Source organism: Stegostoma tigrinum, chromosome 31 (genome assembly GCF_030684315.1).
Source record: "Stegostoma tigrinum isolate sSteTig4 chromosome 31, sSteTig4.hap1, whole genome shotgun sequence".
In the NCBI taxonomy this organism is placed as follows: Eukaryota; Metazoa; Chordata; class Chondrichthyes; order Orectolobiformes; family Stegostomatidae; genus Stegostoma; species Stegostoma tigrinum.
The window spans coordinates 17,200,798-17,226,542 of record NC_081384.1 but is presented as its reverse complement, the minus strand read 5'-3'; the positions used below and the strand labels follow the sequence as shown (position 1 = coordinate 17,226,542).

The 25,745-nt window shown below is 40.2% G+C and overlaps 1 protein-coding gene across 2 annotated transcripts; it reads right to left on the bottom strand.

The window, feature by feature from the left end:
• Nucleotides 1–1,489: 1,489 nt before the first annotated feature.
• LOC125466100 (uncharacterized) lies at nucleotides 1,490–25,040 on the bottom strand. Of its 2 annotated transcripts, XM_048560238.1 has the most exons (6): nucleotides 24,783–25,040; nucleotides 22,407–22,522; nucleotides 10,234–10,333; nucleotides 5,159–5,277; nucleotides 2,111–2,222; nucleotides 1,490–1,635 (listed from the first exon to the last, which is right to left on the bottom strand). In XM_048560238.1, the coding sequence occupies exons 1-6, from the start codon at nucleotides 24,903–24,905 to the stop codon at nucleotides 1,579–1,581; spliced, it is 627 nt and encodes a 208-aa protein (XP_048416195.1). In that variant the 5' UTR covers nucleotides 24,906–25,040; the 3' UTR covers nucleotides 1,490–1,578. The 2 variants fall into 2 exon arrangements, with proteins under 2 accessions (XP_048416195.1, XP_059494828.1); XM_059638845.1 differs by lacking the exon at nucleotides 1,490–1,635 and having other exon boundaries at nucleotides 2,112–2,222; nucleotides 5,212–5,277.
• Between the last annotated feature and the right edge of the window lie 705 nt (nucleotides 25,041–25,745).

Here is a 25,745-nt window from a genome sequence, read left to right as displayed (position 1 = left end):
CTACCTGCGACTCCATTTTCAAGGAACTATGCACCTGCACCCCTAGGTCTCTTTGTTTGGCAACACTCTCCAGGGCCCTTTCTTTAACTGAATAAGTCCTGCCCTGGTTTGCTTTACCAAAATGCAACACCTCACATTTATCAAAATTAAATCTCTGTCTGCCACTCCTCAGCCCATTGGCCCATTTGATCAAGGTCCCATTATACTCAGAAATAAGTTTTTCATTGTCCACTACACCGGCTATTTGATGTCATTTGCAAACTTATTAACAATGCCTCATATATTTGCATCCAAATCATTTATATGAATTATGAAAAGCAGTGGACCTAGCACTGATCTTTGTGGCGCATTGCTGGCCATAGGCTTCTAGTCTGAAAAGCAACCCTCTACCACGTCCCTCTGTCTCCTACCTTCAAGCCAATTTTGCATCCATTTGGATAGCTCCAATTGAAACTCATGTGATCTAACCTTACTAACTTTGCGGAATCTTATTGAACATGTTGCTGAATCCATATATTTACCTACTTCTCTGCCTTCAACAGCATTGTTTGTCACATCCTCAAAAAAACTCAATCAAGTTAGTGAGACACGATTTCCTATACACAACGCTACGTTGATCATCCCTAATCCGTCCTTGCATTTCCATATGCATGTAAATCTTGTCCCTCAAAATCCCCTCTAACAATGTACACACCAATGACATAAGAATAAATGCTTTAAAAATTACCACTGCCTGTTAGCCATTCACCATCAATGTTTTTGTCAATTAATCTCTCCTGTTTTCCATTTGTTCTTCATTCATCCTCTGCTGCCCCAATACCACTTACAGTTAAGAAAGATTTACTCCATTTCTAACTTTCCATAGTCATAACGTTAATTGTTTCATTTCCACATACACTGCTCGACCTGAATATTTCCCACAGTTTCTGTTTGTATTTAAAATCTCCAGCAGCTATCGTATTTGCTTGTGTCCAATTGTATTTGAACAAAGAAGAACAAAGAACAAAGAACAAAGAAAATTACAGCACAGGAACAGGCCCTTCGGCCCTCCAAGGCTGCGCCGATCGAGCTCCTCAGTCTAAGCCTATCATCTATTTTCTAAGGGTCTGTATCCCCTTGCTCCCCGCCCATCCATGTACCTGTCCAGATGCATCTTAAAAGACACTAACATGTCTGCGTCGACCACCTCCGCAGGCAACACATTCCAGGCACCCACCACCCTCTGCGTAAAGAACTTTCCACGCATGTCAAGAATTTTCCACGCATGTCTCCCTTAAACTTTCCTCCTCTCACTTTGAACTCATGACCCCTAGTAATTGAGTCTCCCAATCTGGGAAAAAGGTGTCTTTTCAATTGAAGTGAATGGAGAAGGAACATTAGCTAAACTGTGTCCAGTGCCATTTATAGAACCAAAGATGACTTAATCATGACAACGAACAGTTTTATTAACTGCAGTTTATTTACCCCGTATAGAAACAGAGCACAATGATCAACACAGTTTATCAACAGAGCACTTCAAATAGCAGATGTCACTGAACTATCACTCCAGCTTCTTATCAAATCCTTAATGGTGGTCTCTCAGTTCTCATTTTTCTTATTGTTTGAAGAGACAGGAGGAAGCTTTTGGTTTATGTCCTGTAAAAGAATATTGGGCTTGATTAACAAAAGAAAGTCTAGGTCTGAGAATAGCAAGTTCATTGTATAGAAGTCATCAGTGGAAATGCAATTGTAAAGTATCAATGGCACTTCCATTTGCACTTCAAACTCTTATTTAGTTCCCCATCAGTTTGAAAAAAAAACCTTTTCATCTTCTCTATGGCTTTTGCTCCTGCTTCAGAGACAACAGTTACAAAATGCACACATTTGGAAAAAACAAGATAAGTTGTTGAACCTATGACACACAACTCATAGGCTCACAAACCAATAGTCAAAACTGCAAAGAGCATTATATATCTAGGGAATTACACCCGGCTACTAGCTTCAGTTAAGGAAAAATGAAAACAAATAGGCTACATGTGCTCCTGAGATGCTGCTTGGCCTGCTGTGTTCATCCAGCCTCACATTTTATGATCTAGGCTACATGCAAAATATGTTGGGAAGTGGATCCAACCTTCCAGTTATCATTCTGGTCGCTTGTGCTATATTTCTGTTTCTTCTGTTTCATTCCACCCTTGTCCTTGGGAATGCTAGGAAGCCCTGTTGATCGGTGATTTGCTCCATAACTAAAGGAAAAGAGGTTTGTGGTTAATTATCACAACTCAGTGCTAACAGGAATATGTAGTCCTGTTGGGTGCACTATATTGATCAACATGCAGCTTTTAAAAATGAAAATGTTTTACCAAAAATGTTTATGAATAAAACACTGTTACTAATCTTATAACGGGTGGTTTATGTTCTCTTAATAGCTTGCCTGTTGATGGTATTAATGTATCAAGATACAATGAATAATTTTCAGTGATCTAAAAATCAGTTCAAATCATGGTTATCTATTAAAATAGTCAATTTTCAAATATCCTAACTATACATCAGAGCGTTTAATCTGATTAACAAATGGCATGGCATCAATCAGATCACAATCAAAGCAACTCCTGAGTATATGCCTTTGTTGTCAGAGTTCAGACACATAGTAGTACAGTTAATATCTCCGCCAGAATCAGATGCATAATTTGTTACACATTAATGTTGCTACCTCACAATGGCCAATCTTGATAGCTTTGTAATTTGCAAAGTACAATGCTTGCAAATCATAAATTGAAAACAATCTTGGTTTACCAACAGACTTTTGTAGAATCAAACCTTTATCAATTTTTAAAGATCAATGTACGAATGAGCTATTAGTATATTTGTTCAAAATAACAAATCAACTCAAAATTCATTAATGAAGTTTTTTGTCAGTCTTTTTGGTGTATCATGACAACAATGTTACAATTCAAGCTTTATTTCAGTACAATAAATAATATAAAATAAAAATTGATGAAGGTGGAAATACTGGGCAGCTCTGGGCAACATCCGTGGGGACAGAAACAGAGTTAATGCCTTCTCTCAATGACCTTCCATCAGAACCTGAATTGGTCTACATGGAGACTACTGACGTTTGCACTTTAATCTGTGAGATGAATGAGAATAACAAAGGATAAGGCTAACAATTACACTTTTGTAACTCTGCACCAGAGATTTTTCAGGTGGCACAGTAGCTCAGTGATTGGCACTGCAACCTCACAGTACCAGGGACCTGGGTTCAATTCCACCCTCGGGCGACTGTCAGTGTGGAGTTTGCACATTCTATCTGTGTCTGTGTGGGTTTCCTCTGAGTGCTCAGGTTTCCTTCCGCAGTCCAAAGATGTGCAGGCTAGTTGGGCTGTCTGTGCTAAATTGCCCATAGTGTTCAGGGGTGTGTAGATTAGGTGGGTTATAGGGGCATGGGTCTGGGTAGGATGCTCTGAGGGTCAGTATGGACTTGTTGGGCCAAAGGGCCTGTTTCCACACTGCAGGGATTCTATGATTCAGGTATTTGAATTGGCTATTTAGAAAGGTTCCAAGTATTTAACAGGTGAATATTAAAACTTGTTGTTTCAATAATTTCGTGCCCACACATAGTGAGATTTCATCAATATCCAGATTTGGCCTGATATGTGAGAAGTAACATATGCACAAGTTTCAGACAATGGCTTTTTCCAAGAAGAGGGAGTCTAATCATCTCACCTTGGCATTTAGGGGTATTATCTCCAATTATCAATATTCTGGGGCCACCACTGACCAGAACATTAATCAGATTAGGCCCATCAATATTGCAAAGAATGACTTACTCCAAAGATTTCCATCACCTATGAAATGCAGGTTATGAGTACGACAGAATGCTTACAATTTGCCTAGCCCTAACAATGAAGAAGAACAACACCTACAAGGGCAAAGCAGTATGCTTGACTGTCATCATATTCACTTCCCTCTCCACATACCAAATGGAAGTGTAGTATGTACCATCTATAAGATATAGTGCAGCAATTAAATACATCTTAGCAATGGTAAGATCCTGGGAAGAGTTGCCACACAAAGAGGCCTTGGAGTGTAGGTTCATAGTTCCTTGAAAGAAGTGTCACAGTTAGACAGGGCAGTGAAGAAGACATTTAGCATACATGCCTTTACAGGTCTATACAGAACATTGGATAAGCCATTTTTGGAATACTGTTCTCAGTTCTGGTCTCCTTGTGATAGGAAAGAAGTTGTTTAACTTTAAAGGGTCTGAAAGATTTACAAGAATTTGCCACGGTTAGCGGGTTCGAGCTATAGGGAGAAGCTGAATAAGCTGGGGCTATTTTCCCTGGAACGTTGTAGGCTGAGGGGTGACCTTATGGAAGTTTATAAAATCATAAGGGGCACAACCAAGGTGAATAACCAAGGTCTTTTTCCCAGGGTAATTGAGTCCAAAACTAGATGACATTCATTTAAGGTGAGAAGGGAAAGATTTACAAGTGACCTAAAGAGGAACATTTTCACGCAGAAGGTGTTGCACGTATGGAATGAACAGCCAAAGGAAGTGGTGGAGGCTATTACAATTACAACATGTAAAAGGCAATTGGATGGGTATATGAATAGGAAGGGTTTAGAGAGATATGGTCTAAATGCTGGCAAATGGGGCTAGATTAATTTAGGATATCTGGTTGGCATGGAAAAGTTGGACCAGAGTCTTTTTCTGTGCTCTACATCACTATGACTTGCAAAATCTACAACTTTCACCTCCACAGGGAAGAAGGCAGCAAGCTGCACTCCAAACCACTCGCCATTCTAACTTATAAATATGCTATTGCTCTTCATCGCTGTTAGGTCATAATCCCAGTGCACCCCACTGCAGCATTTTGGGTGCACCTAGACCACATGGACTTCAGTAGTTTCAGAAGGCAATACAACATCATCTTAAGGGTGATTAGAGATAAGTCATGAATACTGGCTTTGCCAGTAATGCCTACATTCTGTGAATGAATCGTGCTTTTGTAAAAATTGCATTTTCTTACAATCACCAACGTGTAGGGTAATGAATCAGACATAAGGAAAAGTCAGTGATTCATTGAACTTCTTTAAGATTTTAAATATTAAAGAATGAACACAATAGTATTGCTCTGCTAATTTAACATGAGAGAAGCAATGTAAAACAATGTCCTACATTTTTGATTCATAGTCCTTCCAACTTGGTCCACCTGGAGTAGGAGCCATTACCTTAGCTAGTCTTTCTAGCATGAGAAGATTGGCTGCTTCAATGCTCTCCTTTCTCATAGGGACTTCCTGTTAAAATAAACATCATTAAATCAGTAAGTGAACACTTGGTAAACAACTGTTTCCATGAAATAAATACATCAAAGGAATGACAATTCTCATTGCATCAGTTACAGCTTTTGTGGTCATGAATAATCTTCATATTAGACCTACTGCAACTTTTATGTACTTATGGCATTACCTTCAAGAATTTCTCAGGGGATACCACTCACTAGAAACATAACTGGAGCCATCACATTAATCTGCAGCTGAAAGAGCTGGCCAGAGGCTGGATATTCTGTGGTGAGTGATTCAAAAGGTCAAGGCAGAAAGGAACACTATCATCTTCAAGTTCCCCTCCATGTCCCACACCAACATCCTGGTAAATGTTCCCTGCTCCCTTATCATCGCTTGCTTAAAATCCTGGAGTTCACTGCTAGTAGCACTGTGAGATTTTTTTAACTGCAGCAATTTAGGAAGGGAGCTCACCACCATCTTCTCAAGGGCATTTATGGTCAAACAATAAATGTTGGCTTTGCCAGTTTTATCCACATTCCATGAATGAATTAATATTCTCGGGTTTCCTGATTCTGTTTGTTTAATCATTACAAACATTAAAGAAGCCAGATTTAGTTTATTAAATCCTTTTCTAAAGCACTTAAAGGCAAAGTGGAGGATCTTTGACTTCCCTCCAAATTCATTACTAAAGCCAGAAAGTAAACAATGTACACAGTAGCAACAAAAATCTCTCAGACAGAAGCCTTTATCACTTTGGTATTCACAAAGAATGCCGTTTTTGGATGACCGAGTGAAAAGAATAGGTCAGGAAAGGTCAGTCAACGAAACACGAATTAAAAACCGCACACAGTCATCAAAAAGTGAATACCAACAGGTCTCAAATTAAGTAACAGTCTAAGTAACAAAGGATGGGGATGCAGAGCCGTTGCTTTTCTCAACTAACCTCCCCTTTGTATGGAATCATATAACAGTATTAAGTTTACTTAATCCATCATTAGTATAAAATATCTGCTTCTTTGGTCTTCTTGTGACTGATGATGACTCCCAGTATAATTCTGAGCAAGACAGAATTTGGGTGTCAGCACTTTACATACTTGAGTCCATCAGGTGTGGAAGTCCAAGATTTGCTCTGCATCGCTCTTCCATCATTGACATCACAGTGCATATGCATGTTGAGCAGATTGGCCCTCTGCAAACATAGTGCTCAAGGCTCATAAAATTCTTGTATTTTATGTTCTTAATAATAAATCCAGATAGTCCCTAAAGTACATTCTAAATTCTCAGTGTCTAGTTGAAATCTGATGAGAAACTGCTGGATTGCAGTCTCCACAAAATATGGCTACACTTTGAAGGATCTGTTGTTGGACAGCTGCTAAAATCTAAACTATTAAATTGGTCAATTCTGCCCCTAAACTTCATTCAAATACAGACAAAACTTTAAGTTTAGTCAGCAAATATTTAACGACTCCCATACCCGATAACTATCCCTTGATCTCAGTACTCTCTTAGGGTATCATGTGCTAGACAGTCTGAGTATTGTATGAATATTTTAGCCTAGGGCAAACAAAAAAGGGAAATGCTCTCGAACAGTCCAGAAACTGTGAAGGGCTTTTCCAAATTGAATAAGTAGCCAAGTGACTTTGACCAAAACTGAACTGAAGCTTAGAAGTGGAGATAATTGCTGATAATTTCAGTGTTCAGTCCTGTTTGAGATACTTCAGATCTTGAATCAATCCCTCAAGTGAAAGTCTAGATTATCTTCAGGCATGGACAGATAACTGGCAACTAACACGTACGCTACGCAAATATATGGCAATAGCCAAAGCCAACAAAAGAGGATCTAACCACCCCTCCTTAACATTTAATGATTTTAACGTAATTGAAGGCGCCGCTATGAACAAAAATCGAACTAGACGAGCCAAATAAATACTATGGCTAAAATAGAACATCTGATCCTGGGAATTTTGTCGTGAGTAATTCACCTCACAACTCCCCAAAGGCTGTCAACTCTAGAAGGCAAAAGTCATGAGTGCGATGGAATAATTGCTATTGGCCTGAGTGAATGTAACTCCAACAATGGTCATCTAGAATACCATCCAGTACAAAGTAGCCCACTTGATCAGTGCTTCATCTTACATCTTAAGCACTCGCTCCCTCCACCACTGGCATACAGTTTGCAATTGTATGTTCCATTAACAAAATGCACTGCCGAAATTCTGCAATGCTCTTTAAACAGCATCTTAAACACGCACCTTTGTCACCTACAAATACAACGACAGCAGATGCATTGAAATTTCAACACTAGGAACTTAACATCAAAAATCATACACTATCCTGACTTGGAACTACTGCTAATTCTTCACTGTTGTTCAGTCAAAAAATTGGAATTTGTTTCCTGACAGCACGTTACAGTGTACCCACAGAGCATGGAGTGCATTAGTTTACAAAAGCAGCTCACCACCACCTTCCCAAGGGCAATTAGGAATGGACAATACATCCTGTCTTGTCAGTGACACTCACCTCATGAACAAGAAGGAAGTTTTCACAATCTAATCTCATAAGTCCAAATGTAAAATTTCCCACAAATTGGTGTAATCAACACTGCCATCATTTACCTTCTGGATATAGTTAGCAGGGCCTCAAGGTTGCTGAACTAAACAAACTTCAACTGAAAAATTCTTCAAATGATTGATTAAAATGAACACAAAGAGCAAGTGTTTTGACTAACCGTTTACCGTATGCCCCATGTACCAAAGACAATTTTCAAATGTAAACTCATTTATATGACTGTAAAGGATGTCAATATCATTAAAGCAGCAGACTGAGCTTTTACCTTTTTTCTTTATTTTCCACTTAAAACTAGGACAGACTATAATGTTACCTTTTAACTTTATTTCTTTATTTTTCCACATGCTAAGGACCACAGTAATGTCTTACTTTTAACTTTTCTCTCTTGTTACTGGCTTGCACATAAGTTTTGCACCTAGGAGTCTTTGTAGCTAAGCTGGCGCCATGTGTGGTGACATTGTACACTTTCTCACTGTACTCCTGTACTTGAGTACATCTGACAATAAAAGTTTAAACAGATAAATGAAAAATAGACCTGATAATAATTTAATTCACTGCTGGTCACTGCATTTCTAGGTTATTAACAGTACATTAATGCGGCTACAGAAATGTGTCCATACAAAATTTGGATTGCTTCAGATTAGGTGCAATCAGCTTATACCTGGCATGCCCACCTAATGGTCAATTTTGACTGACCTATGAGCCTGTCTAAACTCATGTGATAATTCAGTCATAAATGACTCTGGTTGTAATTCATTTTTGTTTTAAATCCTGCATCTAATCTGTTCAGTTTATTCTACCAAGTGTCAACATCTTGAGACCAAATGGGAAGTCCAATACTTTGTATTTAAATTTGCTGGCCTCATAGAATTTGGTTGTGTCAGCTGTTACTTTGTAAGCACAGCCAACATTGGATTCAGATCCCCAGCATCCACACTTCTTTGCTTTATATTGAGTACAGCACCACTGCAACAGGACAAGACATCAAACCATCACACCCTACCTGTTTTTTAAGCAGGAACAGTTGTCACACATTAAATAAATTAGCACTTGCTACATCACTGTAGTCCCTCAGTCTCTGCTGCACAATTGGTACTATTTACAAAAAACATTTTTACTGTTGAGTATCTTCTGTAAATCTTACTTAGGAATTGCTTTTTTTAATTAAAAGCATAATACATTTTGATTTGCTGTCAACTTTTCTGTGGGATCATGGAGCTATGTACACATTCAGTGTGTAAAATACGTTAGAAACTATTCTCAGACTCATGTAAGATTTTTGGATGTAACGTGGTCAATTGTACAAGTAAAAAGTTAGGTAAGAGTGTATCCTCTATTAGAAGCACTGATTTGCGCAGTTAGAACTAGTAGTTTGATTGTTTTGCATTTCCTTCCTCTGCGGAGTGAGAAAGGGAGGAATAGAACTGAAATCTTGAAACCAACATCTAAACAAACCAAGGCGCAACAGTGGCCCACAGAAGGAAGGAAGATGGCAGACTGTGAGAGATATAATAAAGTAGAAACAATTAAAGATGGCAAAAACAGAAACACACAGCATTACAATACCAGTTTTGTTTCATCCATTCACTAATGATAGCAAAAATCTCATAAAGATTGACTGACACCGAGCATGTAATCTAATGGACAAAGGCCTAGATTCTGCTGTCAGTGGCAAAGCAAAGGCATGTGCTATTGACCTCGAAGAAAAAAATACTGGTCTCTGTGGCATAGATTTCCCTTCTCCAATGGCGGGTTAAAAACAGGCACCAAGTCAACAATTTGTACAATAGCAGTGATATAAGCAAATAGTTAAGCAATCCATCATATCAAAATATCCACATTCAGCAAACAAGGAGGTTGAAAGCACTCAATATTCTTCAATTTTGATTTTAGATCTTATGATTAGAATGATATTAAACATAATGGAGAAACGCAGTACTCCACCAATACAAAAATACCTTCCTGGGGACTGTGAAAATGTTCGCCAGTGATTGTGAAGTTAACACAATATGTATATAAAACGAAGTTAAGCCTCCTTTAAGAAGGTGTAACTTTCTCAAGGGCTTTTACATCAAAGGCACAAATATATGACTGGTAGTTCTTGTCAATTCGACAAAGGGAGATAGGGTTCTGGGAGCTGAATGAGGAGTGGTTTGGGGATGGTACCACAAAAATGCATCCTCTGGACTAGTGTAGAATTACTGACAGCAACTTTTGGATTTGCATGCGGTTCTGCGCATGTGCATACATCAAATAGTGCTGTTCTTCTAGCAGAGTAATGACGGTAATGCCGACAAATTTCACTTTCATCACCACTGTAACGTCTGGGCCATTAGGTAAGAGTTTCATCTTTGCACCACTCCAAAATTCTGTTCCACATTATAATGGGGAAGGCCTTACCTTCAGCTTCAAGTCCCTTGGACGGTTGCTACTCTGATTTACTACATTCCTAGTCGGTGCAATTTTTGGCATCCTGGTAGGGTATTTAGATGCACTCAGGCTAAAAGAAATCAATCCTTCAGTTAACAATTAAAATACTGAAATTGGTTCTATTTATGTAGTTAGCCGAATATTTTAATTATACACTAACATCGAATATAAGGAAAGTGACAAGTGATCAGGAGTTTTGTTTTCTACAGGCAAAAGACACTTTTGAGCAGCACAGATATGGGTGACTTTTTTCTTTTGACTAGACAATTCTCAATTTCCATCCTATACTTACAAATGATCACAACGTAATCTTACAGATTTTTAAAATATTAAAAGTACAAAAATTGCCCTCTTGTTAAAATGTTTTCTCAAACCACAATTTAAAAAAACATTTCTAAGTAAATAATACATTAAAACACATTTGGGCAACACCTGGTAGCTCTAAAGTATGGGAAGTAATCCCATAAAGGTACTTTCAGTATGAAGGTAATTGCTTCTAACCACCATGACATACTGAAAAGCAAAATATTTTGCTGACCTATGACTGGATTTATTTCTGCTTAATATACATTGTTTGGATCCGACTGAAACTTTCCATTTTTGACTGTTTTTGAAATTACAACCATAGCTCCTTTTCATTCTTCGAACACATATTAAACTGTTGTTTCATGGAAAAGAGCTGCATTTGTTTCTAACATGTCATAGGTAATTCCTACGTGGGGAATATCTAGAAATTAAACTATAATCTCCCAAATTGACAAGGAAACATAATCCTTTCCTCTGATATTGCAATATGTGTACCTCCTTCATCTAAAATAGTTATTTCAAGTGAGCAGAACAAAGAGGAATACATTTTGTTTTAAGCTTCTGTTAAGAAAAGGTCTTTACATTTATCAATGCTTGGTTAACATAATCTAATATTGGACATGTTAGTCAGTATTTAACATAACCACAATTTTTACTGTGAAGATCTGGATCAGTACAAGAAGCAATTTAAAGATTGATTTTGATAAATGTGGAGCTGAACAAACACAGCAGGTCAGACAGCATCAGTGGAACAGAAAAGTCAATGTTTCAGGCCAAAGCCCTTAGTCAGGATAGCTTCCGGCATCTGCAGTCCTTACTGTCTCCTAGTCATAAAGATTGATAGGCTTTTAGTGATACACTTATCAATCTTTATGATAAACTCATTGATTACAATTTAAACCTAAAATGAAGGAGCAGGCTTTAGGAGAGGTAACCAAAAGTTTGTTTAGAAAGGTGGGCTTTGAGAAGCACCTTAAAAGGAGAAAGAGAAGTGGGAAGCAGAGTTTGAGACAGAACATTCCAGACAAAGTCAGGAGAGAGTGAAAGATGGAAGTGCCCTTTCCAACCTGTAGTGGGGCCCTGTCAAATCAGCTCTTATGTCCTGATTTTCCATCAGTGTGGCCACAGTGCCTGGCGTTGATCTAAATATTTTAGTCTGGGGTTAGGTATGAGGCTCTTTCTTATAGGAGGAATTATTCTTGAAGTGCTACCCTGCAAAAACGTTAATAGGCCTTGTAGCTGTATGAAGCTCATCAGCACAGAAAGCACTAACTCTAATAATGAAGAGCCTGTCTAGGTAAATGTCTGGCTCATTTAGGCAACCTTTACAGTCCACTCCAAATCTCTCTAGATCTTGCTTAAATTTTCTCCTCTTCCTTCAGAGTATCATTTTGAAATCTTGTTTAATTTCTCCATTACATTTGTGTTTTCTGTTAAGACTTCACCTTTCGATGACTAAACCCCTTTGAGCACTGTCTGCTGTTTGACGGTGAGGTTTTAATTATGACATCACTTCCTTGGAGCTTAAGAATGCACTACAATTGTCCTCAATACTTGGCGCTGGGGAATAAATAAATTCAACACAATTCTCACATGAGCCAACATGTATTGGCATATATTAAGTGTGTACCAGAGCGTACATTTGATAACAAAAAAAAACAGAAATTGCTGAAAAAGCTCCACAGCATTTGTGGAGAGAAATCAGAGTTGACGTTTTGGGTTCCATGACCTTCCTCAGAACAGCACTCAGCTATAAACAATGTGATCGTTGCTTACATACGAATAATGTTCCAAGGAAAAGGTATCAGAGAACAAATAATGGCTCGGAAAGTGTGCCTCAGCAAACAGTCATTGTCTTGAGGAGAAAAAAGGAAGGGAAAAATCATTTGAAGAAATTTATATTTTAGATAATATCATCAGGTCTTCTGTTGGACTCTTTCCTGCACAGGACAAACAAGCGTTCTTTGGTGTTTTCTCATCTTAAAATATTATACTATGGCTTTCTCAAAACTCTTAATTACCAGATCAACAACACAGCAAAAATTATTAAGTTATAATGCATTCCTAATATGTACACAGGATGTCCACCATAACACCTAGAGAACTGAAAGGAAAAGAAGGTCTTCCTGGATTAAACTTTAAGGTACGTGTATGAAAAATGTAAAAAAGTACTTGCTTTAACAGTAATTTGAAAAATAATATTTTCCTCGGATCATACTATAGGTAAATCCAAGAGAACATACCAAAACACAAAGATTAGTGATACAATTGTCACATGCTGAGAACTGATTTACTATTCATAGCCCAAGGTTCTTTGATAATTGCCAATGGAATAGCAAGATCCTGTCCATGTGAAAGCTAAGTGGAAAACCCTTTGACAAATAAATATTCAGAAGATTGAACACATTGATTTTGGCTCCAACTATGAACTCTCTTTCCTCCTTCAGCAACAGTCTAAGACTGACCCAAATTGTAATGAGCCATCCAATCTGAGCCTGAACTGAGCTTATAACTTCACATGTTCACTATTATTAACTGTGCCTACTTTTGTGCATTTAAAATTGCCAGTGGTCACCGCTGCCTTAGCTCACCTGATACTTAACCTGAATTCATGCTTTGTTCAGAGGTAATGGGAACTGCAGATGCTGGAGAATCCAAGACAACAAAGTGTGGAGCTGGATGAACACAGCAGGCCAAGCAGCATCTCAGGAGCACAATAGACCAATGATCATTTTGATCAGAGTTCGTATATCACCACTTCAACCAATGGTCCTTTCTCTATTTTAGTTATGAAGAGAATTTCTTTTTTTTTGCCTTTATTCATTCACAGGATGTGGGCATCGCTGGCTTGGCAGCTTTTATCACCCATCCCTAATTGCCCAGAGGGCTGTTAAGAGTCAACCAGATTGCTGTGGGTCTGGAGTCACATGTATTCCAGACCAGGTTAGGAAGGCAGTTTCCTTCTCTAAGGGACATTAGTGAACCAGATGGGTTTTAAATGATGATAAACACTGGACTATGGTCATCCTTAGATTCTTATTTCCAGATATTTATTGAATTCAAATTCCGCTATCTGCCACGTGATTCGAACCCAGGTCCCCAGAACATTATCTGGGTCTCTGGATTAAGAGTCCAGTGGTAATACCACTCAGCCATTGCCTCCCTGTGTTTTTCAGCAAAGGAGAAAAATGTAAATTCCTGTAGCTAACAGCAAACATTTTAACAGACATGGATATTTTAGAGAAAGCTGCTTTTCAGAGTACATTCAGAACTATTTTGTGCTCCTGAGGTGCATATCGTTGCATAGGAGGATGACAAATGAATGAAATGGAGTTTGTTATCTTCATGCTTTGTTCCTTTCATTGATTGCTTCAATGCTGTACCGTCTGGCCCTCCGCTGACCACCCTCTGGAAACTTCAGTTCACCCAAATCTCTGTCATCTGCTTTCTAACACACTCCATTTCATTCACTTGTCATCCTCCTATGCAATGATATAACTTAGCTTCCAATTCCTGTGATGCTCAATTTTAAAATTCTCATTCTTATATTTAAAACCATCCATATCTGTAACCTCCTCCATCCTATGACCCTGCCACTTGAACATCTCTAGTTTTATTCCCTTCACTGTTTGCGGTCACCTTTCCAATTCTTTTTCTCCCTGAGGTCACGATGTAAAATCTACCTCTTTTGACATCTGACCGAACATCTCTTTGTATGGCTTGGCACTAGTTTTGAATGATAATGCTGCTGTGAGGCATCTTGAAATCTATCATCCTAAGGGTGCTGTATAAATTGTTATTGTTGTGACCCTGTGTTCGTGATTGCCCTTTCAGAGTACTTAGCCTTGATGCCCTTTATCATTTGGTACAATTTTCCTTTTGTTGGTGGTAGATAGACTTCTGGAAGGAGGACCAATGATCATTTTGATCAGAGTTCGTATATCACCACTTCAACCAATGGTCCTTTCTCTATTTTAGTTATGAAGAGAATTTCTTTTTTTGCCTTTATTCATTCACAGGATGTGGGCATCGCTGGCTTGGCAGCTTTTATCACCCATCCCTAATTGCCCAGAGGGCTGTTAAGAGTCAACCAGATTGCTGTGGGTCTGGAGTCACATGTATTCCAGACCAGGTGAGGAAGGCAGTTTCCTTCTCTAAGGGACATTAGTGAACCAGATGGGTTTTAAATGACAGTAAACAATGGACTATGGTCATCATTAGATTCTTATTTCCAGATATTTACTGAATTCAAATTCTGCTATCTGCCACGTGATTCGAACCCAGGTCCCCAAAACATTATCTGGGTCTCTGGATTAACAGTCCAGTGATAATACCACTCGGCCATTGCCTCCCCGTGTTTTTCAGCATAGCAGAAAAATGTAAATTCCTGTAGCTAACAGCAAGCATTTTAACAGACATGGATATTTTAGAGAAAGCTGCTTTTCAGAGTACATTCAGAACCATTAGATATAGGTCTAGATCTGCTGGGAATGAGAAGGTCAACAAAGTCTTAATTAGTGTAAAACATCACCATAGTTAGAATATGAGCCAGTTAGTTAAAGTGTGCACAGTAAAATATATAATATTCCAAATAACCTTAAGAGTCGTAGAGTCAAAGAGATGTACAGCATAAAAACAAACCCTTCGGTCCAACTCAATCATGCTGACCAGATATTCCAAATAAATCTAGTCCCATTTGCCAACATTTGGCCCATATCCCTCTAAACCCTTCTTATTTATATACCCATCCAGATGTCTTTTAAACATTGTAATTGTACCAGCCCTCATCACTTCCTCTGGCAGCTTATTCCATACATGCACCACCCTCTATATGAAAATGTTGCCCCTTAGGTCCCCTTCAAATCTTTCCCCTCTCACCTTAAGCCTATGTCCTGTAGTTTTGGACTCCCCTACCCTGGTGAAAAGACCTTGGCTGTTCACCCCATCTGTGCCCCTCATGATTTTATAAACATGCATAAGGTCACCCCTCAGCATCTGACACTCCAGGGAAAATAGCCTCAGCCTATTCAGCCTATCCTTATAGCTCAAACCCTCTAAACCTGGCAACATCCTTTTAAATCTTTTCTGAACCCGTTCACATTTCAGGAATCAAGTATGTTTCAAGTTAAATCAGCTGACTTTTTCATAAAAATTCTTATGTGGGTGTCACTGCCTGCATTTGATGACTATCCATGAATGCCCCTTGGAGAAGTGGTGGTGAGCAGGTTAAGATTTGCTCTGCATTCATAAAGCCCTTGAGGACGTAGCAGTGAGCCACTGCTACTAGGGGTCATGAGTTCAAAGTGACAGGAGGAAAGTTTAAGGGAGATATGCGTGGAAAGTTCTTTACACAGAGGGTGGTGGGCGCCTGGAACGCGTTGCCAGCGGAGGTGGTAGACGCAGACACGTTAGCGTCTTTTGAGATATATTTGGACAGGTACATGGATGGGCAGGGAGCAAATGAACACAGACCGTTAGAAAATAGATGACAGGTTAGACAGAGGATCTCGATCGGCGCAGGCTTGGAGGGCCGAAAGGCCTGTTCCTGTGCTGTAGGTTTCCTTGTTTCTTTGTTTTCTGTATCACTGCAATTCATCTGGTCATGTGTTGCCAGAACACTCATGGTATTGTTACAGAGTTCCAGGATTTTGACCCAGTAACAATGAAGGAATGGCAATATCGTGTGTCTTGTTGAGGGGAGCATGCAGATGGACTTTTACATGTGCTACTTTTGTCCTGCTAGGTGGCACAGCTCGTGGGTTTAGAAGAGGCTTACAAAGAAACCTTGGTGAGTTGTTCCCGTGCTCCTGATAGATCAGGCACACTGCTGCCACTATACACTGGCTGTGTAGGAAGAGTGAATGTTCAATGTGGAGGATGTGTGAAATCAGCATTGTTGGAGCCATGCTCATCCAGCCAAGTGTGTGTATCACATTACATTCTTGACTTGTGTGTTGTAAATAATGAATAGGTTTGGGGAGTCAGGAAGTGAGTAAATTACCAAAGAAGCCTCTGACTTGCTGTTATAACAAGAAGTATATGGCTCTGGATGTGAGTTTGCTCGCTGAGCTGGAAGGTTAGTTTTCAGACGTTTCGTCACCATTCTAGGTAACATCATCAGTGAGCCTCCGACGAAGCGCTGGTGTTACATCCCGCTTTCTATTTATCCGGTTAGGTTTCCTTGGGTTGGTGATGTCATTTCCTGTTCTTTTTCTCAGGGGATGGTAGATTGGCTCCAAGTCAATGTGTTTGTTGATGGAATTCCGGTTGGAATGCCATGCTTCTAGGAATTCTCGTGCATGTCTCTGTTTGGCTTGTCCTAGGATGGATGTGTTGTCCCAATCAAAGTGGTGTCCTTCCTTATCTGTATGTAAGGATACGAGTGATAGTGGGTCATGTTGTTTTGTGGTTAGTTGATGTTCATTGCACATCATATGAACATCAACTAGCCACAAAACGACATGACCCACTATCACTCGTATCCCTACATACAGATAAGGAAGGACACCACTTTGATTGGGACAACACATCCATCCTAGGACGAGCCAAACAGAGACATGCACGAGAATTCCTAGAAGCATGGCATTCCAACCGGAATTCCATCAACAAACACATTGACTTGGAGCCAATCTACCATCCCCTGAGAAAAAGAACAGAAAATGACATCACCAACCCAAGGAAACCTAACTAGATAAATAGAAAGCGGGAAATAACACCAGCGCTTCATCGGAGGCTCACTGATGATGTTACCTAGAATGGTGACGAAACGTCTGAAAACTAACCTTCCAGCTCAGCGAGCAAACTCACATCCAGAACCTCAATCTGAGCTGCAAATCTTCTCAAAACTCGCAAGTATATGGCTGCATATCTGGCAGCATCTATGGACAAAGAAAGAAAGTTAACATTGCAGGTCCAATATGACTTTTCCAGAACACCAAATTTCTGAAGAAGTCATGTTGGACTCAAAACATTAACTCCATTGCTCTCTCAACAGATGCTGCCAGGCCTGCTGAGTTTCTCCAGCACTTTGTTTTTATTTTAGATCTTCAACATTCATGGCACTTTAGGGTGCTGACAGTGAGAGATTCAGTGATGGCAATCCTTTTGAATATTAAAGGGAGAAAGTTATATTCTCTTTTGCTGGAGATTATCATTGCCTGGCACTTGTGTAGCATGAATGCTGTTTGCTACTTCCTAGCCCAAGGCCAAATATTGTCCAAGTCTTTGAAATATGGATTGTGAATGCTTCTGAATCTGGAGTCACAAATGACACTGAACACTGTGCAATCATGAGTGAACATCCTCACTTCTGACCCTACGATCAAGAGAAGGCTACTGGTGAAGCAGCTGAAAACAATATGGTTACAACATTATACTGAGGAACTCTGAGAATGATGTGCCATGCCTGAGACAATTAACCTTTAACATTCAGAACCATATTTCTTTGTGCGAAGTATGAAATTGGCTAGTGGAAGTTGCCACCTGATTCCCATTAACTTCAATTTTGTTCAAGTTCCCTGAAGCCCTCTTGGTCAACCACTCTTAGCTCACCTCAGCAGTTCATTTTTTTAATCCATGTTTGGGATCAAGGCTGTCATGTAGTCAGAAACCAAGTGGCTTGAATGAAACCCAAACTGATTCAATCAGTCAGCAAGATTACTGCTTTACACGTGCCACTTGATAACACTGTCAAAGCTCCTTCCATCACTTTGTTAATGATTGGAAGTAAATCTAACAAGGGTAATGACTTTTTGGCTTTATTTTTGTAGACAGGATACATTTGAGCAATTTTTAAATAGTTGGATTAATGCCAATGCTGAAACTGTATCAGAAGAGCTTGACTAGATTGTCGGGGGTGGGGTCATGATCAAGGGGGCAGTAGGAGAAGGCATAGGAGAGCTGCCGCCTGGCCTCAGTGATGTAGAGGTCAGTGCGCCATTCTACAACTGTGCCTCCGTTATCCACGGCTTTTATGGTGAAGTTGGGATTGGAGCGGAGGGACCAGAGGGTTGCACATTCTGTGACGGAGAGATTGGAGTGGTTGAGAGGTGGAGAGGTTGAGGTGATTGATTTCACAATGGCAGTTGGAGATGAAGACATCGAGGGAGGGCAGGAGGCCTTGGGGTGTTGTCCAGGAGGAGGGGGTGTGTTGGAGGCAGGAGAATGGGTCAGTAGGGGGCAGGGTTAGTCTCACGGTTAAAGAAGTAAGCACGGAGGCCGAGGCAGCAGAAAAACTGCTCAATGTCCAAATGTGACCGGTATTTGGTTAATGTGTGGGTGGAGGGGGACAAAGGTGTATCCTTAATTGAGGAGTAACCGTTCGTCCTCAGTAAGGGGGAGGCCTGGGGGAATGGTGAAGGCTCGGCAGGGCAGGGTGTTGCTGTCTCCTCTGAAGCTGCTGGCTGTGGAGGTGGTGGGCGGAATGATGTTGGCGGTGGGTGGAGCGATGTTGGCATCAGTGGTGGGCAGACTGATGTCAACATGGGTGGGTGGAATGACGTCAGCAGTGGGCAGAGTTGCGTTGGTGTTGGGTGGAGTTGCATCGGCGTCAGCGGGTTGGGGGGAGGGTGCAGAGCAGAGCCCCGTTGTCGGCAGGTATACCCTCAGTGCTTCTGGTGTTGACCTCGGAAATGGAGGTGGTAGCATCAGCAGCAGTGCCGATGGTGTTCGCTGTCCTGGAAGTGGTGTACCCGGCGGCAGCGGACGTGACGTCATTCGCGGGTGCTCTGAAAGTGGTCACATGGCTGATGGCGGTGGGCACACGGCGGGGAAGGTCCTGGTTTGGGTTGGGGATTTGGGGGGTGGAGGAAATCCGTTTTGGCTGGCAGGCCCCAGTAAGTTTACCGTACTTACAGTTTTTAGTGTCCAATGAAGCGGAGTAGAATTGTAAGCTCAGGTCGTGGATCCTACAAAGAATAAAAAACAGGACAAGTCCTTTGCAGGTCTGGGAGATGGAGGCTCTGATCTGGAGTAGGCTTGATTGTAGTGCCAGGAGATGCCAGCACATTACTGCGAGTGTGTGTTTCAGTAATCGCAGGGAGAAACATTTTTGATGGAATTTGAAGGACTTCACAAGCTTCAAAATCTCCCCTCCCACTACCGCATCCCAAAATCAGTCTAGCTTTTCCCCGTCTCCCTAACCTGTCCTTCCTCCCACCTATCCCCTCCTCCCATCTCAAGCTCCACCCCCAACTCCTACCTTCTAGTCTCATCCCGCTCCCTTGACCTGTCTGTCCTTCCTGGGCTGATCTATCCCCTCCTTAACTCCCCACCTACACTCACCTTTACTGGCTCCATCCCCGCCTCTTTGACCTGTCTGTCTCCTCTCCACTTATCTTCTCCATTATCCATCTTCAATCCACCCTCCTCTCTCTCCCTATTTATTTCAGAACCCACTAATCCTCCCCCGTTTCTGAAGAAGGGTCTAGGCCCGAAATGTCAGTTTTCCTGCTCCTCTGATGCTGTTCAGCTGGCTGCATTCATCCAGCTCTACACCTTGACTAGGGGCTTGGCTGGTTCTGGACCACAAGTTTGACAGTACTACTAGCAGAATGTGGTCAATGCCCATAGTCTTTGCAGTATACAGTGCCTTCATCAGTGCATAATATCATGTGGGCCAAAGTAAATTGGTTGGAGACTTATATTGGTGACGTAATGGATCTTAGGAGAAAATGAGATGGATCATCCACTTACTACTTCTGGCTGAAAATGGATGCAAATGATTCATCATTGTCTTTTTCAGTGAGGGGCTGGGTTCCCTCATCGTGAGGATAGGGATATTAGCAAAGTCTCCTCTTTCAGTCAGCGTTTTTAATTATTCATCACCATTCATGATTAATGTGGCACCATAGCAGAGCTTTCCAATGTGCTGACTGTGAGATAATTTAGTTCTACCTAGCATTCTGCAGCCATTGTTTTGCATGCATTTCAACCTGTTTTAGAGCTTCACAGCATTTTTAGGTACACCTAGTGCTGCCACAATTGATCCCTGGCTTGATAGTAATGGTAGAGTGAGGGATGCACAACGTCACAAGGTTAGGTTGTGGTTGGATACAGTTCTGCTATTGCGGATGGCCCAAAGAGCCTCATCGATAATTAGTTTTGAGCCACTAGGCTTGTTCTAAATCTACGCCATTTAGCACAGGGTCATGTCATAATGTGTGCTGTACAGAGTCCTCAGTGTGAAGATCAGACTTCGTATCCAACAGGACTGTGTGATGGCTACTCTTACCATTATGGTCATGAATTAATGCGTCTGTGACAGGTAGACTGGCGAGGGTGAGGTCAAATGGGACTTTTCCTGTTCTTTGTTCCCCTACAACCTGTCACGAGCCCAATCTGATAACTACATCTCTCAGCATTCAACCAGCATTGTCAGCTGTGGTTCTGGTGAATTACGCTTGGTGCCCTTGCTGTCCTCAGTGAATATTCCAATATTGAAGAGGACTGATTCATCTGCTGAGGGAGGCAGGCAGGAATTTTCATTGTCCATGTTTGGCCTGATGCTACGAGAATTCATGGGATCTAGAACCAATATTGAGGACTCCCAGGACAATTTCCTTCAACTCTAAACTGTGTTACTATCTCTGCTGTTTCCAGCCTGACTATATTCATTCCAAACAATAGCAGCAGAACACAATAAATAAGAGTTAAGGAATTTCATAACCAACACATCTGATCAAAGCTCTGTAGTACTGCCATACACCCAGGACTGATGATGGTTAAATTAGCTGTAGGTTATGACTTTGGTGAGTACAATTATGTCAAGTTGTTGCACAACTATTCTGTTTGATAGCTCTCCCAATTTTGATACTAGCCCTCAGATATCAGTGGGGCACGCTCTGCAGGGTCAGCCAGACAAGTTGTGCCATTGTCATTTCTGGTGCTTAGGCTGATGCCAGGTGATCCATTTAGGATGACTCCTTTTTGTTTTTTAACATAGTGTTTTAGCACAACTGAATGGCATGCTAATCCATTTCACAGAGCAGTTAAGAGTTTGATTCAGTGATAGAATTCTCGTTTGCCACGCTGGATGCCTGGGTTCATTTCCCAGCCAATGCATCTAGGGTGGCATGGTGGCTTAGTGGCTAAAACTGCTGCCTAGCAGTGCCAGAGACCCAGGTTCAATTCCACCCTTGGGCAACTCTCCGTGTGGAGTTTGCACATTCTCCCTGTGTCTATGTGGATTTCATTCAGGTGCTCCAGTTTCCTCCCACAGTACAAAGATGTGCAGGCTAGATGGATTGGCCATGCTAAATTGCCCAGTGTTCAGGGATGTGTAGATTAGGTGGGTTATTGGGGGATGGGTCTGGGTAGGATTTTTGGGCCAAAGGACCTATTTCCACACTGTAGGGATTCTATGATTCTTAATCACATTTTGAGAGTCTACAGAGACACATAGGCCTGAACATGCAAATAGAGTAGATTTCTTGCCCTACAGGATATGACTGAAACAGATTTTTTTGTAAATCCAATAGTTTCAGTATCACCAGTACTAAGGTTAGCTTTTAATTCCATATTTACCACTAAATTGGATTTAAATTCCACCAACTGCTATTGTGAGAATTGAACTCATGCTCCCAGAGTGTTACTCTGGGCCACCGGCCTGTAACATTATCATTACATCACTCAGCCCAGTATCAAATGAAGGCAAACTACTTTCAGTGAGCAATACACAGACAAGACTTGAGGATTTTATTACAAGTTATTTCCTTACGAACTGGCATTTGTCATCATTGAACGTTTAAAGGTTACACAACGAAAAATACTGTAACAAATTAATTCCACTAACAAGATCCATACATATTAGGAATAATATAAAAGTCAAATCTCCCTACCTCTTCAAGTTATAGCTGTTCCATGTGGCACCACCTACACGTGGAGTCATTATTGAAGCCAGTTTTTCTAGAATGGCAATATTTCCTGCCTCAATTTTGGCAATGTCCCTCGCCGCCTGTGTCGATCCATACACAAAAAACATAAATTCATGCAGTCAAACTGCAGTGTTTCAAACATTGAAGACTAAAAAAATCTCTTAATTAAAGATTTACTTTGCAGTTTCACATACTCCATCGCTATTTTACGTTCAGATAAAACTTAGCTATGATAAAGTGATTGTGTTTATTATAGTAAACATTATTCAAGCTATTTTTCCTGTAAAGTCAGAGGCTGAGAGATGACCTTACAGAGGTTTATAAAAACATAAGGGGCATAGATAGGGTGAATAGTGAAGGCCTTTTCCCTAGGGGAGGGGGGTTTCCAAAACTAGGTTTAAAAGGGACCTAAGGAGAATCTTTTTCATATAAAGGGTGTGGGTTTATGGAATGAGCTACCATAGGAAGTAGTACAGACTGGTACAATTTCAACATTTAAAAGGCATCTGGATGGGTACATAAATAAAAAGGGTTGAGACAGAAATTGGCCAAATGCTGGCAAATGGGAGTAGGTTAATTTAGGATATCTTATCAGCTTGGACGAGTTGAACCGAAGGGTCTGTTTCCATGCTGTGTATTTCTATGACTTAACTCTGTTCACATTCTTTGCATTTGCCGAGGATGCAGCACAGTTAAAATATCTGACAACATTTTAAAATATCTATTTGGCTGAGAAATGCAATCTAGGAATCAATGCTAGTTCAGTTGTGGGTTTATGTTCCAGTCCAGGACTTGAGCATAACAGTCAAAGTTAACTCTCCAGTCTAGTACAGGGGAAACGCTGCACTATCAGAGCAGCTGTCTTTCAGCTGAGATTAAACTGAGTCCCCATTAGTCCTCTCAGGATAGAATATCCCACAGTTCTAAATCAAAGCGGAAAAGGGGAATTAACTTCCAAGTCTTGGGTAATATTTATTCCCTCAATTAATGTAATACTATCAGATTATCTCATTGTTGTCACATTGCTTTCCACAGGAGCATTGACTGCTGTTTTTCCTCCATTACAACCATGACTACATGTCAATTGGCTAAAAAGCTCCTTGAAACACGTAATGGTCATGAAAAGAGATATAGGCAATGTGTTTTTTTTTCTATAGAGATGTTTATTTTTGCAAGAATAGTGTTCATAACATCCAGCTGTTACATATTTAGAAATTAAATAATTGTTAACTATGTCCAGATAAATTTTGTCTGAAAAACAGACATGCAAGATTTTGTTTTAATTGCTTTTATATTCCAATTTTCTACATTGCAACTAATTCTCAAGGACAAATTCTGATTGGTTTAGACCAGATGTTGAAACTGGGTTCTTAAGCCTTAAATACTTTAAAGTTTCATATCCACTCATGGCGAAAAAGAAATTTGTACCCATCACATTGTTAAATAAATAAATAAACCTCTGACCATGATATGGATGAGAAGACATTTCCACATTTCACAATGAAATGAGACCGTGGATTGACAACGTAATGAGTTCTATTTGGATGAATATTTCGAGTCTTGTCTTTGGATAACAAAGGCTATAGGTTGAAGCTCTGATCTATGACAGTTAGATTAGATCCACAGAGAACTGCAGATACACATCCAGGGGCAGGCAAACGTTGGTTAGTTTACAGCACATTTTTACAATGCAGCATAAGGCTGGAAGCATAAGGCTAAATAGTGCATCTTTTTAAAAAAATCCTGTAAGCTGTCCACTGCATAATTTTACAACAAGAAAGGATCGATAACTCCATGTTGAATAATTCATAATAGATTTGCGCAATGTCAACTCAGGAAAAGAAACTCCAACAATTTTCCTGTGAAAATGCCATTGGATGTCAAGTCAAGTGACTATTTACTTGCGAATTGAAACATCAAAAAATATTTTTGTTATAAAGATTAATTAACTTTTTAATTGCTATGCTTAGTAAATATGATTTATGTTTACCTTTTTTTTCAGTTGTGGGACGTGGACATTGCTGGCTGTGCCAGCATTTTATTGTCCATCCCTAGTTGCCCTTGAGAAGCTGGTGAGCTGCCACCTTGAACCAGTGCAGTCCCCAAGAGTTATACTGAATAACCACATAGTATAATCACATAATAATAATGACATCTCACATGGGAAAAAAGGGAATTATCATTCCAAAGTTGGAGCATGCTAAGCAATTTCCATGTAGGTCTGAGGTTTAAGACTTCCACAGGATCCAAACATGTCTGTCATATCTCTGTTCTCTAAAAATCCAGAGACTAGATGAATTGGCCCAATTTTTGTTTCAGTTGAAAGTGGTTTCAGCATACCTTCTGCTCTTTTGGCATTGGTTTTCTGGACATTACACTCCTTGGTTCTTGTGTAATTAGTGGCAGTTTCTCTTCCGTCGTTGATATGGTACTCCATCTGTAAGAAATCAGTTTCTCAGTCATACAATGCACGGATTGAAATGGGAGTAATGATCTGTTGTTATTGAAGACGTTTATTTCATTTCTGCTAATCCCAGAGTACAATCTATACACAGTAACAGGCTTCCGTATTATAGCACAGAGAAAATTATACTCACATCATGGTCCAAATTTTTGCCGAATAAATAATAGGCCAGGAATCACAGGCCTGGTAGTTCCACCATTGAAAAAAAAATTAATCCAACACACAGTTAAATCAGCTAATTCGTAAATTCGGATTTTGCACAAATTGCTGGATGATTTTGGGTCACTCCGCAATTGGCCTCACTGAGTTTTTGTAAAGTTGCAAGATTTTTAACAATATTAGTATCATTCTTGCTGCAGCCATATAAGACAAGTAATTCTTGAAGAACTGTGACAATTAGAGTGCTCTAATGAGACAATCACCTGGAGGTTCATAAAGGGACCAAAAAATTTGCAGTGTGTGTTTTCAGGAGGTAGTCGGAGTCTAAGAAGGCTTTTGCTTTTTAGCTGTGCTTTGGTAGTCTTTGGTGCTGCCATCTACACTCATGTCAGTTTAGGGAGGCAAAGTTGTTGCAGCATTTAGAAATAGAAATTAGATCAGTTGCTTTCAGAAAATAACATTCTAGGTTGGACACAAATATTAATAATTTGAGAAATGACATGTTGAATAGCAACCCCATATCTTTCACTCCCAAAGCTCAAAACTACTGAGGCTTCCTTTGTGCTATTTCTAGGTCCACTGTAAATCAAAACACGGAAATTGTCAGGCAACAGCCCCATTATCAGCACGTTACAATGCAAGCTAAATAGATCTTAACTTTTTATCATCTGAGGTCAAAA

What these genes read in the sequence shown, in the direction of transcription:
- LOC125466100 (XM_048560238.1), bottom strand. Translation starts at nt 24,905, where the DNA reads ATGACTGAGAAACTGATTTCTTACAGATGGAGTACCATATCAACGACG. An exon ending in CAATGCCAAAAGAGCAGAAG is followed by an intron (nt 22,523 to 24,782) that starts GTATGCTGAAAC and finishes GGATCGACACAG; the next exon opens with GCGGCGAGGGACATTGCCAA. An exon ending in AAGGACTATGAATCAAAAAT is followed by an intron (nt 2,223 to 5,158) that starts GTAGGACATTGT and finishes CTTTTCCTTTAG; the next exon opens with TTATGGAGCAAATCACCGAT.